The sequence below is a fragment of the Anas platyrhynchos genome, chromosome 25 (genome assembly GCF_047663525.1).
Source record: "Anas platyrhynchos isolate ZD024472 breed Pekin duck chromosome 25, IASCAAS_PekinDuck_T2T, whole genome shotgun sequence".
In the NCBI taxonomy this organism is placed as follows: Eukaryota; Metazoa; Chordata; class Aves; order Anseriformes; family Anatidae; genus Anas; species Anas platyrhynchos.
Window position 1 is genome coordinate 3,923,546 of NC_092611.1, and position 17,016 is coordinate 3,940,561.

The 17,016-nt window shown below is 43.9% G+C and overlaps 1 protein-coding gene and 1 long non-coding RNA gene across 13 annotated transcripts in view; one reads left to right on the forward strand and one right to left on the reverse strand.

Moving 5' to 3' along the window:
• LOC106017134 (uncharacterized) overlaps nt 1-5,872 on the forward strand; it is a 40,479-nt gene extending 34,607 nt beyond the window's left edge. Inside the window, exons 3-4 of the long non-coding RNA XR_002402225.4 lie at nt 4,423-4,663; nt 4,809-5,872. This is a non-coding gene — a long non-coding RNA (uncharacterized lncRNA). The remainder of the gene's footprint in view (nt 1-4,422; nt 4,664-4,808) is intronic.
• Nucleotides 1-17,016, reverse strand: part of ARHGAP32 (Rho GTPase activating protein 32) — a 264,246-nt gene that overhangs the window by 10,940 nt on the left and 236,290 nt on the right. For all 12 annotated transcript variants that reach the window (XM_038167597.2, XM_072027728.1, XM_072027724.1 and 9 more), the window contains 7 exons: nt 12,610-12,712; nt 9,286-9,430; nt 8,522-8,604; nt 5,866-5,973; nt 4,450-4,595; nt 2,046-2,247; nt 1,114-1,259 (listed from right to left, as the gene is read on the reverse strand). In XM_038167597.2, coding sequence (XP_038023525.2) covers nt 1,114-1,259; nt 2,046-2,247; nt 4,450-4,595; nt 5,866-5,973; nt 8,522-8,604; nt 9,286-9,430; nt 12,610-12,712 — 933 coding nt within the window. The remainder of the gene's footprint in view (nt 1-1,113; nt 1,260-2,045; nt 2,248-4,449; nt 4,596-5,865; nt 5,974-8,521; nt 8,605-9,285; nt 9,431-12,609; nt 12,713-17,016) is intronic.

Below are 17,016 nucleotides of genomic sequence, written 5' to 3' on the forward strand. Positions count from 1 at the left end.
TGGCAGGAAGAAGCTGAATGGGCTTCTAGCATCAGTACTGCTGTTTTTAAAGTAACAGTTGTGCTTTTATTTTTTTTTCTGTTCTCTTTTTATTCCAAAGTCCTTAAAGAAAGCCTTTACCCTGGTTGAGTGTTAATACGTTTTACCGTCTAAGATAGAAGTAGTCCTGTTTTGTGTGGGAGATTGGCCTGGATGATCTACAGAGGTCATTTCAGCCAATGATTGCATACTACTGGGCAAGAAGTGATTACAAAGACTGGGTTGATTTTTGACACTCATTTTACAGACTGGTGAAGAGTAACCTATGAAAATTAACCTACTGCAGGTGACAGGTTGGAAAACGGCTGCCTCCCATGCATGTCATGCCACTACAGACTCTGTCTGGATGTACCTGTGGTAACTGGTTGGTTCCTGACAGCAAATCCCTTAGAATGGGGAAGAAAGTAACATTTACACAGCTGGTTTTACAAGCACTAAACGAGTACAACTAAAATGCTCCAGGAAGACAGTCATATAATGTGTTTATTACCCTGAAGACTGAAGGTTATAATTTGAAAATGGCACCAGAGAAAAGATGGGACAAAGTCCTCACTGGTCCATATTTAGGAATTTGTGGTATGTTTCACTGCAAAAATATATAGTTGCTATTTTTAAAGAGACAGAAAATTATATATATATAAGGGTTGAGAAGTCAGAGACTACATAGAGGAGGCTACAAAAAGTTGTTGGATGTCTTCTTTCGCTTTCTGGGAGAATACATCTGTGGTAAAGTGCCTTTAAGCCTATTTTAAATGTATCATCCGAGAATAGCAAATGGAGCCAGAAATGTATTCTTATTTCATGATAGGAGTGTCAAGAAGGAAATATTCTGAGACTTTTTATAGTGGTGCCCATATAATGTCCTTCAAAAGCTACTCTGAGAAACACATTTAAGGGGTGTGCTCTAGCATGTCAAATTCATGAGCTAATGCGAGATCCCTTTAGGAAAGACAGCGGTTAACTCAGGATGTTATGCATGGCTTGAACACTAGAAGGAGATAAAAGCACACTGTAAACATGAATTCTGCATTGCCGAAAAATCTTGTTTTTTGAAGAATGGATTTACACCCTTACCTGCCAGGGCTATGGCTTTCATTTCTGAGGGCTCACTGGGATTGCGCTGTAGTTTGCGTTTGGACACAGAGGATGATTTTCCCAAGTTGAAGAAGGAACGCCAACTGCCAACTGGCGATTTCTTCATCTTATTGGGTGGTCTTTTTCTGAAGTGAGAACAGCAAATCGTGTATGTCAGGGTGATAGGAAATTGCATTTAGCTCTTGCTAACAGTTGTTTGTTATTAACAATACCTTGTTTCTGCTGAAAGACAGCTTAGAAACGCGGTCTCTTTTAAATAGTTGAGGATGTTTTCATTCTTATAGTTCAGCCCTAAAGTTTGGGTGCTGGGTAAATTCCAGCAAACTATGCAAAGCAGATGCAATGCAGGTGAGCAAAGGCTCCATACTTGTACAACATGGCATCAAAGTAATGTTTTTTATTTAGCTGGTTGGTATAGCTGTTCTCTGAGGAACTGTGTAGTCACAAAAGGTATTAAAGAGCCTCTCTTATGCTGTAAAATCATGCTTGCCTCCTCCCACTGCCATGTTTAATTTCTAGCACCATCAAGTCTGTCCAACAGCTCCACTTTGAGGACAACCGAAGTTTGTTTCAGGCATGTGGTCCTGAAATCTGGAAAACCCCAGTGTTTCTAGGTATTCACCCTGTTCACATTTCTGTGTCTGTGGCTAGTACGGGCATGGATATGCATCGGTATGGCTCTTACATTTAGTGATAGCCCCGTGAAAAGGAAGAAATGGCACAGAAGTTGCAGGGCTAACCTAAACCCATCAGACATTTGTATGTTAGTTGAATCCTCACGAAGTCCAAAGCGCGTGGAAAATTGGCTACAATACTTTATGCATGATTACTATAAGTCAGTTTCAACAAGTTTTTGATGTAATCAAAATAAATCAGTTATGACACATGCTGGAAAGGAAACTCCTCTCTACCTTTCAGATGGAAAGTCTATGACCGTGTGGAATTTCCCTTGTAGAGCTGCTGGGCCTTCTCCCACTTCAATGTATCTGCTGTCTGCTACGATGGGAGAGTTGATCTGGGCTTGTGTCCGTGCCTGTGCCTCCTCCAGTGTGAGCAGCTTTGTGGAAGGAGAGGACACCAGCAGAGACTTGGGCCGTGATAAAGAACTGTGCCCTGAAAGGGAAAACCAGGAACAAGAGGGGGAATCAGAAAACAGCAGTACAGACATCAAAGTTCTGGGGGAACTGTTGTGTTTTTCTAAGATCTTGTTGTTCTAGCCCCTGAAAGATGTGGTCAAAATAACCATTTTGTCAGAGGTATGTTTATGAGAAAGGAAATACTTTTAATTGAGAGCAGCTTACCGTATTTAAACAAACAAACAAAAAACAAAACAAGAATGGTGATGGGCAGGGAAGCAAGCAGGTTAGAAACCTTCAGTGTTGACATACTTTAATTAAGCTTCATCTGCATGCTGAACTCCATAACGATAGTGACAGCTTTCTTCTTACAAAGTTTGTTTTTAGTTATTCCCAGATTCCAGCAATAGGAAATGCCATGTGTGACTTCAGCTGCTACAGACTTATGTGCAGGTGGACACAGTGAACTGAATCTAGCTGTGTGTTTTGCTCTCAGTCTTTTTACAGCTTGTTTTTGGTTTTGGAAATAAAAATCTGAACTTTTACAAAAGTAGTTGATGTTGCTTCCAGCTGCTAGGATCTGTTAAGCCAGTTTGTGATGTGGAGGAGTGCTACAGAGGAGCACAGGGGAGTCTGCTGTAAGAGCTGTCTTTCATTTGCCATTGTTTATCGCGCAATTATTTATATGGTTATCCTCACATGAGTAAGAGGTGTGGGAGGGAAGTATATCATCCCTTCACATCAGCATCCTGGTTGGACCCATTCCTACTACTATTCCTTTAGCTTCACAGCTCCTTGGTAGTGTGCACTTTACCCAGTTTGTTAGCTGTAAATGCTACCCTGGGTGAAGTTTGGGCCAAACAGGTACATAGAGCTCCATCTGCCTTCAAACTGGACTTCCCTGGAATGTCTTAAAGCAGGCTTGGGAATACCACTTTAACTCTTGTAGGCTGGTACAGATACGATGCTGTGCTCAAAGAGGGGCTCCTGGAAACACTGAAGAGAATGCTGCCTTGCTGTGGCACAGTATTCCTGAGCATAGCTGGTACGCTGTGAAACAGCCTGACCCTTTCCCCCCTAGTTTTGTGGCAAAGTACACAATGTGAATGCCCAAGTCATTAAACAATTAGCCGAATTTATATGCTCTGTTCTAAGCCTGGATAATCATTTGGCTCGGATTCTTAGCATGTTCATCTTCCCCTGGCAGAGCTCAGCCTGCTATGGGCTGTTAGCCAAGCTAAGCTCTGGATCCTACTGACGTAAAAATTGTCTTCCAGTAGGAATAAAAGCTGGACTTACGAAAACTGTGCTGTCCTAAGTAGAATCACAGAATCATAGAATAGTTTGGGTTGGAAGGGACCTTGAAGTTCCTCTAATTCCAACCCCCTGCCATGGGCAGGGACACCTTCCACCAGATCAGGTTGACTTTCTGGGCTGCCAAGTAGAGGTAGGGCTTGTACAAAAATGGGGAGCAGCAACAATTCTGAAACAGCAGCTACCTGTACTCGTGGTAAAGTAACTGCACTGACTGTACAAATTTCATTGGAAGGGCAGGTTATCAAAGCAGATGGAACAGACCTAATGCTGCTTTGGAATAGTAATAGGTTGTGCTCTCATTTATTCTTCTAACACACAGAATGGTACAACTCCATTTGTTTCCAATGGAACAGGTATACTTAAGGTCTTAGCAGTTACTTGAGCAAATCTGTACACTCCAGGGAGAAATGACGCTTCAGATGCTCCAGGGTCGGGCACAAACATGTCACAGTTCATTTCTCATCCTAAAGCCACAAATCTGCAATGTAATTAGGGAACTGTGCAACAGTTGTAGGGCCAATGCAGTCTTTGCCATGTTAACCTATATAGACTATACTAATTAACCTATATAGACTATGCAGAAGAAATAACCAGGATAGCAGGTGTCAAAATATTTCACATTAAGAGCAAGACTTTTGTTTCTTAATGTCAATGCTAATGAATACCAAGAACTTTCTTTAAATCTGCTGATTGATCCTTTAAATCAGCTGATTGAAGAGCATCCTTGGCTTCTAGGAAAGGTACTGATAGCAATTTCAAAAACGAGGCCATATTTGCCAGGTTCTAGTATCATAACCCTGTAAATCTGTGCTCTCACTGATAGTAAAAACATATTTCGAAAGTCATGGAAGAGGCTCAGATTTTCATTAAGCGTCTGTTGCTGTTTTTGATCAAGGTAAAGCTAACGGAGGAAGTCACGCACCTGCTCCATCTCGTATGACTGAGCTGAGTTTGGAACTGAAGAGGACATCCACATGATTCAAGATGAATTCCACAACTACTGACTGGATTCGCACCTCCATGAAAGCAGCTGTTCCACTGAAGCAGGCAGACTCGATCTGCTTTGATCTGAAGAAAAGGAAGATTAAATAAAATGCAAACAGCCAGAAGACTGTGAAAAAGATATGCTCCCCTTGGTAAGGCTTTGTCACATGTTGAACTACTGTGCCACACTGCTTGGGCAGACAGGACTTTAGGGGCAGTTAAGAGATAAATCTCATCAAAGCATTATACGAATGGTCATATTGACTGCAGTGATTTACATCCAGCTTTTGGTTTCAGGCTGGAGTCCTACTGAAACAGGCAAGAGGAACAATGGGTCAAGAAGGAAAGAAAGCACGTGGCAGGTCCAGATTGAGGTAAGCATTGCATATACGAAGTGGGGAACTTTCCTTTAACTTCTTTCTAGAAACAGTGTATGGCAGCAGTTTAATGCTGTGACACTGTAGAAAGCTCAGCATGGTCTTCTGCATCATTTTTCCTCTAGCAGGGAATGTCTCCAACTGGTCCTGCCCAGCAAGTACCCCAATATTCACAACAGCAAACTCAAACAAGAAATCTTTTGACTGCTTGTGGGTGAATTGCCATAAAGGAGAAAATAGCTTTCCCTCATTAACTGCACACAGGGGAATCTCTGACTCGGATTTCTCAGGTTGGTAGCAAAGCAGTCCAGAAATCAATTCAATAGAAGCCAGGGTGATTTTTTTGTCTTTGTTTTAAAGCACAATTTTTTAAATTACACCATTAATTATAAAATACCCTATTAGGTACATTCAAAACAAGTTTTAGGAGACATTTATCCAAGATCATTTCCATAAGTCTGAATTTTTGCAGCCAAAAGCTGTCAAATTAGACTCCGGAGATTTCTGCAGTGGGAAATCAGTGATGCCACTAAACACATTTTCCTGGATGATCAAGGACACACTAGTCTCATCTAACCAGGAGAGGAGAAATTATCATCTAGAAAGAGTTCTGGGGGTGAGAACACACTATGCTCATTCCTTGACACTGCTGAACTGTGGTCAGTGGAGTTGCAGTGCAGAGAGAGAGAGCAATACTGGGGTATTCTCTCACAGTGTGTCAACACAGTTCCACTGACAACAGCAGAGCTATTAACATCACTTTCAGAAGCTTGCCAGCTGGTCTCAACCCCCTGCTCAGAATAATTTCCTATTAGAAATTTTACAGGAGAAGAGCACATTGGATGGAAAAAAAGGAAAATCTTTTTCTAGGCTGCTGAAAGTTATGATTTTCTGGGCAACTGATATCTATCTTTTATTTTTATAAATACAAAAACTTACATAAGCCTTGTATTTGAATGGGAAAAAAAAAAAGTTACCTTAAGAGGTTTGGAGCCCAGACAATTGCCAAGTTCTTAGCGTGCATATTTGTAACAGAGCAGTAATCAGCTAGACGAGCTAAGTGTCTCATTAAGAACTCCAGTGTCCTGGAAAACAAGAGATAGGCAAATGTTCAGCACCAATGAGCAAGCCATGCTGCAAGTTACAAAACAAACCCTAGTTCATTATCTTCTTTCGCTTTGGGTGCTCACAAAAAAAAAAAAGTTGAAGTGTATGGTAAGAAGGATGGTAAAGTTGTCTTTAGCAAATAATTACATAGGGGTGGGGTAAGAGGGAGTCTCTCCTGAATTGTTCTGAGTAAAGGAAAAGACTGCCCAAGCACCTGTTGTCAGCCAAGTGACTGGACCCAGCAAAGACTGACGTGGATGGGAATATGCTAAATGCCACCAGCACAGCAGGATCTAGAAGCAGAGCACCCTGGAGCTTCATAGCTCTTGGTGGTTTTATTATAGCATTGTGAAACAGAAATACAGCCCTTACACTGTATTTGGGTCATAGCACAATGCTCATCTGAGAGTTAGAAGAAAGGACTTTGAATATAAACCTCCTGGTAAACAGAAGACTATTTATTTACACAGCCCAGGATTTTGAAAACCAGCAAATTTTATCTGAATTCTACTTAGGAAATGAGTGCTTCCAGCTTTCTTATACACATATAAGAGATACACAGCAGATACAAGGTTAAGCTTCACAGGACTTCTGATCAAGTAAAAATAAAAGATTGTGTTTTAGATCAAACGCTGCTGCTACCGTGACATGGGGAAGAGGAGGAAGGGCCCAGCTCCATTCCTTCCAGCCAGTGCAGGGGGTGGCAATGTGAACGCTGCTGCCACCTCCTCCATGCTGGCGCTCAGCAGCAGCCTGGCTGGCACCCGTCTCTCTGTGCCCCCTTCACCATATGGCAGCAGAGGCCCAAAACTTCTCAGGCGGGAAGGGCGTGAAGCTCAGATGGGTGTTTCTGGGTGGACACAAAGCAGGCTTCTCCAGCAACCTGCACGGCCCTGCTGCACCTCAAACACTGCCTACCCGCATGCAAATTCTCACGGAACGGAGCAGAACAACGAAGTGTCTTTCTGTCCTTCTTCAAGCAACCCTGAGGAACTGAGGTGAGCCAAGGCAGAGCCCAGCAGTGCAGCAGCAGCAGGGGGAGTGAGAGCCACACAGCTGCTGGCTGGGTTGCTGTGCTGCTGCCTGTCCTGGGCACAGGCATCCCTAAGGGATGTGCACTGGGATCCCCTGAGAGCCGTTTCAGGGAGAAGGAGGAATGCACCAGAGAAAACTTGACAAAGGAGTTTTTGTTTTTGATACAGTCTTCAAGGCCCTGCTCCCTTAATTAACACAAATAAATTATTATAATTAGTTTTAAATGCGAAGTAATTACCAATACTTAGTATTAAGTCCCACAAGTTAGTCAATGCTGTTTAATTACCTATGACCATACCTTATAATCAAAGCTAAGTACAATACAGTGGTTATTGATATTTAATAATGGATAGCATAAATTATATAGTCCCATTATAATCAAATGATAATCACCATACACAATAATAATTCTTTTAATATTGGTTGATATGCATTATAATTAGTTGTCAATACCAATCACCATATACTGTTATATTTATTTAAGAATGCCATACAATAGTTATTAATATTTAAATAGTAATGTATTATTTTATTTATACCAATCAATACATTGTAATTGGTCCAGGCTAATTGCAGTAATTATTAATATCATTTAAATAGTCATTAATATTATTTCTGGTATTAATACCAATCACCATACTTCGTAGTATGAAGACATTTACCATACACTGCAATAGTTATTAATACTGGTTAAATGAACATTAATATATATAATATGATGATTAAAGACTAACTGTCGTGCACAACAAAATAGTTATGAATACTAATTAGTGTGTCTTAATATAATGCATATCATTTAGCACGTACTATTCTAATAAGTTTGTACTGTTTAAATAATCAACACAGTATAGTTATTATTTCCAAAAGATCACTGTTAGCATTTGCTAGTTACTATTATTGCTATTATAGTTAAATATTAAATAGATAAAATGTTACTAAGAATTGCCTTGCCATAATGCAAGCAACCACTCCAGAATACAACATGATCCCATCCATCATCCAAGCTGCCCCACCGTGCTCGTATGTCTTGCTGCTGCTCCTTATGTACTGACATATTCAGCACTGGCCTGCAGCTAAAAGCTATTTGGGGCAGGGGGAGGATGCTTACAGCCAAAATACATTTGAACAACTTAAACCACAGTCCTGAAGCAATTTTTTGGTGTTCACATTTCACTGTCTTTACTGCTATTCCTAGAGAGGGTATTGTGCCCCCTCAGTAAGAACATTTCCTTAATGATATCAGCCACTTGTGCCATAACGAGCTTGTATTTGCCTCCTATACATACTTTCCAGAGGAAGTCAAATAAGACGATATAAAGTATATGGTGTTTGTCTGGTAATGATCTAATTATAATATAAATCAACTTTATGTAGCCATAAACCATTTTAATATATACAGGCACAATGCAGCTATCTTGAGAGGAATCGCACCATTACACTCTTGAAATGCCAGCAATGCTGAGCTATAAACAGACTGAAGGCTGTACTAACCTGTAGTGAGGTGGGGGGAGCTGCTGGATGACATCATGGATTTTAACCAACCGTTCTTCATCTGTAGCAGCGGAGACAGCATCCTGGAATAGCACAGTAAATGACTGAGATACGAACAAGGCCAGATACCTGACGCAGGGTCTTGAACTAAGTGGACAGTGCACTATTCTCTAGTGCTGAGAATTTGTTGAGCCTCTCGATCTTCCAAGAGGCATCTGTCTCTGGGGACAGACTGGCACACAGCTCAATGCAATAAAGGGCAAGTAAATCAAGCTCTGGGCCAGTTTATAGCTTGATTGTACAGCACCATTCCTTGCAGTGGGCATTCAGTTCCAAGTAGCATTTGCTTCTAATCCCATTCCTGTTAGATAAATCGCCAGGGAATGGCATAAGATAGGGGAATTCTTGCAAGCACTGTTAATACCCTAATAACCTTCACTGGGGCCCCCGGAGTGGCATCAATAGGGCGCAGGATGTGACACAAAGGCACAAGTGAGTAAACCGAATGGGGCAACAAGACAAAGGCTCCCAAACCTGGGGCCTTGTTGCACCCACCTTTTGAAGGGGCAGGATGTTAACAGCAGGTGGGCATTTGGTGTGCAGCATGAGCTGTATTGGTGTTAGGCTGGTGGTTTTACAGACACACACTTTGGGCCTCTATAAAAACACCAGCCTAAAACAGAATTAAGGCAAAGGAAGGTGCGTAGATGTGCAGATAACAGGTCATGCTGTGAGGTAAGTGGAAGACGTTGCCTTGTACTCACAGAGAACTTGTCGTAGAGCTGGTATGTCAGCAGGGGGTTCGGGAGCTCCCGAAAGTACAGTTTGCAGAGGGAACCCACAGAGTGAATGTCCTGGACGTATGTATCCTTAGTTAGGTCAGGAATCTGCTCAGAGTCAAACTCATGGCTGGAGATGAATACACAAAAGTGGGTAGAGGGAGGTTGGCAAAGAAGAAAGAAAATAAAAAACAACACAAATTACAGTCAAGCAAAGCAAGGATTTCCTGATTTACGGGATAAAACAATTACTTAGTCACCAAAGCCCCCCGAGCCATGCTGGTGCTGCTACTAGATTGTTTTTTTTCCAAAATGAGACTTTTTTTTGGTATGGCCTTTTTCAGTTAGTTCATAATCTAAGCCTACAATTTAATCTACAATCACTTTTCCTGTAAGAGAGCCCTTCACAAAATCTCCAGAGCATGTTTTCCAAGACCACGGAGGCAATCTGACTGTTCAGCTCCCGAGGACTGTGACAGGGAGCTGCCTGGAGGAAGAGTCCCCACAGGTCAGAATGAAAGCTGCTGTCCCTTTGCATTTCAGAGGCCTGGAAACCGAAATGATAAAGCAATGCTGAACGGCAGCACCGCTGGCACTGCTGCACATGGAAACTACTGTGTGCAGAAATTCCTTGGGTCCAAGCTGGTGAGCTGAGCACGCCTCTGCTATGGGGCGAAGAGAGCCAGCAACCACATGAAGACAAACCCTGAGCATTCCCTTGGTTTTCAGAGAGAGGAAAACCAAAAGCACAAACATCTATGAAATAAAAGCTGAGCTTAGAAGGCCAAGAGCTGGCTCGCTGCTCGGATATGTGCATGGAGATTGCTGTTTCAAATTAGCAGGCCAGATCTGCAGGGGCTGGCATGGCCACAGGGAGCTGCGAGAACATGGCTGCTTTAGCTGGAGCTCAGTTTCCCTGCCATCGTCGTTAAGCTGTAAACCCAGCAACTTATCATCAATGCGGGGAGTCACCCTGTCTGCACTACAACCACAGCAATGGCAGGGACTTAATGGCAACAGCTCCGGCCTCCCTCCAGTCCAAGCCAGGCAATTTGTAACACAGAAGATAAAACACGACTTAGGCACAGGTCAAACGCCAAGCTTGCCCCTCTCTGCTACAGGATGGAACCAGTCTGTATCCATGTCCAAGCAACCAGGCGTATTTGTAACCTCAGTGACCAAGTGTTCGTCCCTTACGATACAAGGAAGGAGCTCCTTTCGCCTAGACATGAAGCTGTGTGAGGGAAGCCAGTTCACTGTGCCAGTGAGAAGGGGAAGAGGGGTCGACTTCTTCAGACAAGAAGGTGAACATCTGCCCCAGCTCCTCATCCCAAAGGCAGCACAGAGGAGGAAATAAAGGTTTCTGTTTTCCCCAACCGATGGATTCCCTGTAGCCACACTCCTCAGCGCTCTGTACGCAGCTCCCACAGGCACGTTCTGACTCATCCCTTACTCACATTTGGAAGACAAACTTGTTTCCTGCACTTGGCTCCGCAGAAGAAGAGAGAGCTCAGAAGAACCATCAGGGAAAGGCACCAACCCGCCCAAACAAACAAACCGAGCCTTGGCGGACTCTCTCTGACCATCTCCTGCCCTACCCCAGCACTCCCGCTGCTCCAGCACAACTTCCCAAGGAAGAAATCCCATGCCATGGTAGAGACCTACCCCTGCAGAAGCAGAATATGGAGTGAAGAAAGGGAAACCTTACAGGCAGTCTTCTTTCTCTGACTATATAGAGAACAACTTATTTCTTTTGACCCCCAAAGGTAGATTTTTTAGCGGAAGAATACAACTTCACAGCATCTCAAAAAAAGCCAGAGCCAAGTACAGGGATGCCCATGCCAACCTGACACTCACTCCGGTTCATCTACCATCCAAATAAAGGCAGCTACTGTGCTACTAAAGAGCCAGCCTCTGTCCTGGAGTGAATCTCTCACGTGGAATAAAATTCTCTTAACTTTCTGTCCAACCAAAAGAAAAAAAACAACCACCTTTAAAAACGGGAAATTCAATTCTTCTAATAGAAACTTAACAACAATTGCTCATTTATAAGGGCACTGCAGAGCTAATTTTGAAATAAGCTTAATGATCTGTTTATATAGCTGGAAACTGCAGCAATGCAACATGTCCTACATTAATCAAACACTTATGAAAAATCTGTCATGAAATTTGACAGGGATAGTGTCTACAAGTTATGCCGTGTACTTTCAGAAAATTTAAAAGTAGGCTATCGTTTCGTTCTCTGTACTGTACCAGGGTATTATGCAACTGAAGTTTTAGAAAAACATTTTAAAGCACCTTTGGAATACATCAAAAGAGAATATGGTTATAAAAGATGAACTAGGGCAGTGATTAGAAAGATGGTCCAGCACAAGTCAGAATGGGGAATTAAAGGGATATAACTGAAGCAAGGGCAAACATTTTATTCAGCCGACTCTGCTCTGGACAGCAGCTACAATCAGAGTCTTTGGAGCCTGCATATCAAAGGCTCAGGGAGTAGATTTTTGAAATTGAACTTGCTGTGATGAAAAACAGGATTAAGCTGAACCAGAATAAGCCCATCCATACAAGGGTTTGTACAGTAACTGTACTGGCTCAAACCCGTCCATTTAACTTGGGAATAGCTGGTACAAAAAGGATATCCTTCATATGGAAAATACCCCTTTGCTGCCTCTGTGAAGCAGCGGGCCTACGATCAAAACTGGAATTAGTCACATCCCAGTAGGTTCTCTCAGACCCTTCACAAGAGAAGAATGCATACCAAATGATGGGAGGAAGAAACGGGGCCTCACAAAAGGATAAAGGGCACTCAGAGTGATGAGAACAGCCCTTGAGTGGGGACAACACACACCTAGCCTTCCTTCTCACAGCCACGCAGCAGGGCCATGCCACCCACCATGAATTATGCAAGTACTTATTCGCATGTCACTAATTAATTGCTAATATGCCAGAACTCCAAAGCAGCAAGGAGAGTATCAGCCGCTCCAAAGGGCTCCAGGAACAAGAGGAAACAGGAATGAAATTTGACAGCAGTGACACCGCAATCCCAGAGCCTTCCGATACCCATCCTGAAGGAAAACTTCCCACAGAACAAAGTCTACCGAACAACCCTGCACACCTGTAAAAGAGAACTCCAAGGCAGTGGCAATCCCAGCACACCATCCTTGGAGTGCACGCTGCACACACAGAGCTGCTGAGCAGCCAGCCCCATAGCTGGCACGGGGCAGGCTCCTGAAAACACAGCCCTTGAATCTGGCACACACCTCATTCCGCCTCTACAAGCAGGTTTGTCAGACACGGTGCTCTTACCGTAGCTTCTGGATGTTGGACGCAACCCCAGACAGACGATATATTCCATCCACAATGCCATGTTTCTCAATGAATTCAGTGCAGCTCTTGAGGACCTGGGGGACTAAAGAACAAGTGTCATTGGTTAGTTGAGCATGTTATTAAAGTCCTCGTTCAGGCTGTGGTCTTGTCAGATCCCATAAACTAAACCCAGCTGGGCTAGTGCTTCACATCTTCCTTAGAGGAGAAAACCTGTAAGAGTTTTAAGTGCAGGATTTGGAAAAGAAGCTCGACAGAAGTGCATTCTTTGCTTTAAAGAAATGCCAGGATATATGAATCAGGTTGGAAAAAGTCAATTCTGGTCAAGCAGAGACAGTGCAGGTCCCATCACAGCTCCCACACGAGCTGTGGTGTTAAATCTCATGTTCAGAAGAGCTATAAAACTGAGTCGATACGCTCTCTGTGGCCAAAAGGCTTTCAGATCTATATGGGAATCGCCTGCATAGCTTGGTTTAAGCAAACACAAATGTTAAAGAGATGCTACTTTCTGCACCAGGGACAGCGGAGTTTTTACAGCTGATAATTTCCTCCCCAAAGCCTACCAGAGCGTGACTGGATTTAGATAGCTACACAACATACCACACTCACAGAGATGGCAGATAGACCAGGTTATGACAGAATGGAAAAATAAGCCCAGAAGATATAATTAGGTGTCAAGTTAATATTCAAGCCACTTCACCAACCAATTCTTTCCAGTTGACTTCTCAGCCCCATGCAGCATCCACTGCCTGAGCTATCTGTCCATCCTTGTAGGCTTAAGGAACAGCAAATCATTGTATTTATCGTAGGGAGATAAAACTGCTCTGAGCACAGAAAGAAAATCAGGACTGAGCTCTTGTGAACATCAGCAAATCAGCATGGAAAAGCTCACATCCTTGTGCACTCCTCTGCAAACCACCTTTTTTTCCACAGCTCCTTTGATGATCGAGATTTATTCTTACATTAGATGCCAAGTGTGATCAATTTGCCACGTGGCACAGATTCTGAATAGGTCATGTGGCAAATCCCCTTACATCAAGCAGCAGATGCCATCTGCCAGTCAGTTTGATTAAGTGCTTCCCAACTTGGATGCTCTGTGCTCTCCCCTCCCAGTCACTTCACTGCTTTTCTTTGGGCTTGCAGCAAACAGCCAAACACACAGCTAGAGAAGAGAGTCATTTCAAATGGTTCCTGGGAGTCGGCATCATCCTGGGTTAAGCACGCATCTGCTCCACACTCGAGCACAGGCCAGAACAAAACCTGTATAGCTGCGTGGCACATCAGCTGAGCAAGAGCAGCTATACTAGATGAGACCCTGCAGCTGGGATGCCCAAATATACCAAGAGGCAGTCAATACTCAGCCAGTCAGACTCTAGTTTCTCTAGCACTAGGCATTTACAGCATCTCACACTGTTTTCCAAAGCACGGTGCAGACTCTGGGGCACACAGAACCCTTGTACACCAAGCAATGGCATAGAAAAAGTGTTGGAAACCAAGCGCTGCTTTTTGGGGGAAGGAAATCCATCAGAGGTGATTACCTTCTACTCTCCCCTGTAGATGGAATGGAAATTTTAACTTCCACTAATGCAGCCAAAGGCTTTTACAGAAGGAAACCTCAGCATCCGCTTTGAAGAAAGGCACCTCTCGCAGCCTTGGGAGCTCGGAGCCACACCACACTGCTGGCATTAGGAATCGGCCAGACAGCATGCACAGCTAGGCATCTGAGCCAGGATAAGCAACAACTTCTTGCTGCCGAGTGAATACACATTTGGAGAGCGTGTTGGTAAAATGTGCATCAGTCATCCACAATACCGTAAGCTAAATGTCTTGAGAACAGAGCAGGCGGAACAGATGGCCCTAAATCCTAATACGGTTTCAAAAAACATTTTTAGAGGACAACACTTACCCCTTTACGCAAAAAGATTCAACACCTCTTCAAGAAGAAAGTTTTAATGCTTGAATTGGATAGGGTGGGAATTACATCATACTTAAGCGGTTGCCAAAAGGGGCTGCCTACGTATTGCACCGCTCCACCGTGTTAGGAGCAAGTGCGACCCAGGTATAAATGGATGCAGACAACCAGAGGTGAGAACTGCACCACCCCTTGCAGTGAACACAAAGCACAGCCTTCAGGTGCAGACACAGTTGATGCTTTCTTTTCTTGCATGAGGAAAGACAGCATCCTAGATAGCAAGACACACTACAGCAATGCACCTTTTGGTTTCTCTGAGAAATGGGCAGGACTACATGAGATGTCCACGTGTATCTCTCTTCCCACCACCATCCATTAAGAAAGGTGAGAGGTCACAAATCTGTGATCAAAGAGCTAAGTGAGGATGCTGGGCTCAGCACCGAATCAGCTCGACTGCCAGGGTCACAAAGGACTAGGCAAGGAGGTAAGGTTTTAAAGCGTCGTGGTGAGACCTGCTGATGTGCGACTGCAAAGCCCAAAGATTTCAGTGGTCGATACTGGAGTCTGAATGGGCACCCCATGAAATCAGCAGCACCCGCTGAAATAAATAAATAAATAAGCAAGTAATAGCACATTCCCTGCCCACCTAATTCCTACCAGGGAGGCTGCTGATGTCTGAGAGGGATGATGCACATGTGGCATGGGGGAACCCCCCCGTTTCTCTGCACACCCTGAGCACGGCCAGGACACCTGCCTGCGTGCCCTAATTGAAGGCTGTGCCACAGGGAACAAACCTGCGTGTTTCCAAGGCCTTATCCTGCTGGGGTTTATCTAGCTGTGTCAACAAACAGCACGGTAAGAATGGTATTTGCGCACCAGTTCTTCTGAGCAGCAACCTGTTGTGACAACGTGAATCAGGTCAAGGGAGCACGGAGGGGAGCAGTGGGCTGCAGCAACAGCAGCGTGCTTCCCAAACCACTCCTCTGTCATGGACGGGCCCGGGCACAGTTAGAAGAATTAATATACATTGAAAAAAATCTAGCAGGCTTTGTTCTATGCATTTCCTAATCTGGTTGCCAGGACGATCTGTTCTTTAAGCTAAATATATCATGCCAGCGCCACAGATATTTTTGGGGGAATGCTGCATGGTTGGAGAAGTGACTGAAATACAAGAAGGGCCATAATTACACTTGAAGGCCCTTTGCTGGAACGGTGATTTGATTTTACTCATTTTTGAACAAAGATGACGCCTGACAAATGTGTTTAATCTCCCGCTCCCCTTTGAATCCTAAGCCCCTTAGCTACACATCCATTAGCACACATTTCCATGTGCGTATGCAGGGCACAGCGCCTGTTAGCACCAGCACGGAGCAGCAGGGTGACAGCACAGGCTAAAGCTTGGGATCGTGATTGTGAAGTGCACCAAGACCACCACCTACGGTTGTGACTTTTCCAGGTACCTACGGCTACCTTTACATACACCTGTGTCCCCTGCCATGGAGGTGAACGTACTGGTGTTCAGGTCCTGACTTTGGCTTCTGGATCCCAAACCAGTCACCAGATTTGAATCAGAAAGCTATGTCACAGCCGCATCCCAGGGGGAAACTAGCAGGGATTTCTTCTCATACGCTGTAGCACCTACACTATAATCCTATTAATATTAGTCAATTTCTAGGTTTTCCTGCAATTCTAATGACCAGAGTTGGTGACCCAGGTGGTTTGTAGTAACTGCTGTGAAGGTCCACCATGCTCAGCACTCCATTTCTGACAACTGCTACAAGCAGGCCACTTGAGGAAAGACCAGAAGAAGGGCAGGGCACCTTGCACGTTATATTCCTCCAGTCACCAATAACCCACTGCTCAGAAAACTTGTGGGCCCAGAACTGGTGTCTGTCGTTATTAAACCCAGCACAGCCCCTTCCAGATCCACATTCCCAGGCAAATAACAGAAGTACTAACACTGGACGTTGGGTTTATTCCTGTTCTGAGCAATACCATGTTCATCCACTGGCACCAGGTAACTTCTCTGCAGTAAAGTCACGGACTCAGCTGCAGCCTGCTAAAATCCACTGGCAGCTGCCACTTTTGAACACCTTCATGAGAATCCGAGCACCGTACACATCTCCTATTCCAAAATCCATCACCTCCTTCCCGTCCCTCACCCCCTCCCCTTCCCCGTCTCAGACAGCAGGTAGTGCCAGGCTGGAGACATGGATGCATCAACAAAGTGGACCCTGGCACATCTGATCACCATTGCAGCTAAAGGAATTTTTTCAACTTGCTCCTGAGTATCTCTCAGCTGGTTTGAAAGGTTTATTGCATCTCCTAGGGCTCGTTAACTGGTTAATTCTTTCCCATTAAGAGGAAGCAGAAGTTTTATGGTTTTCATTCTGAAGACCATTTTGCTTCATCTTGAAATCAGTCACATTTCCTCTCCTATCATCTTGCTTTTATTTTTTTCCCTTTTAATCTTTTGT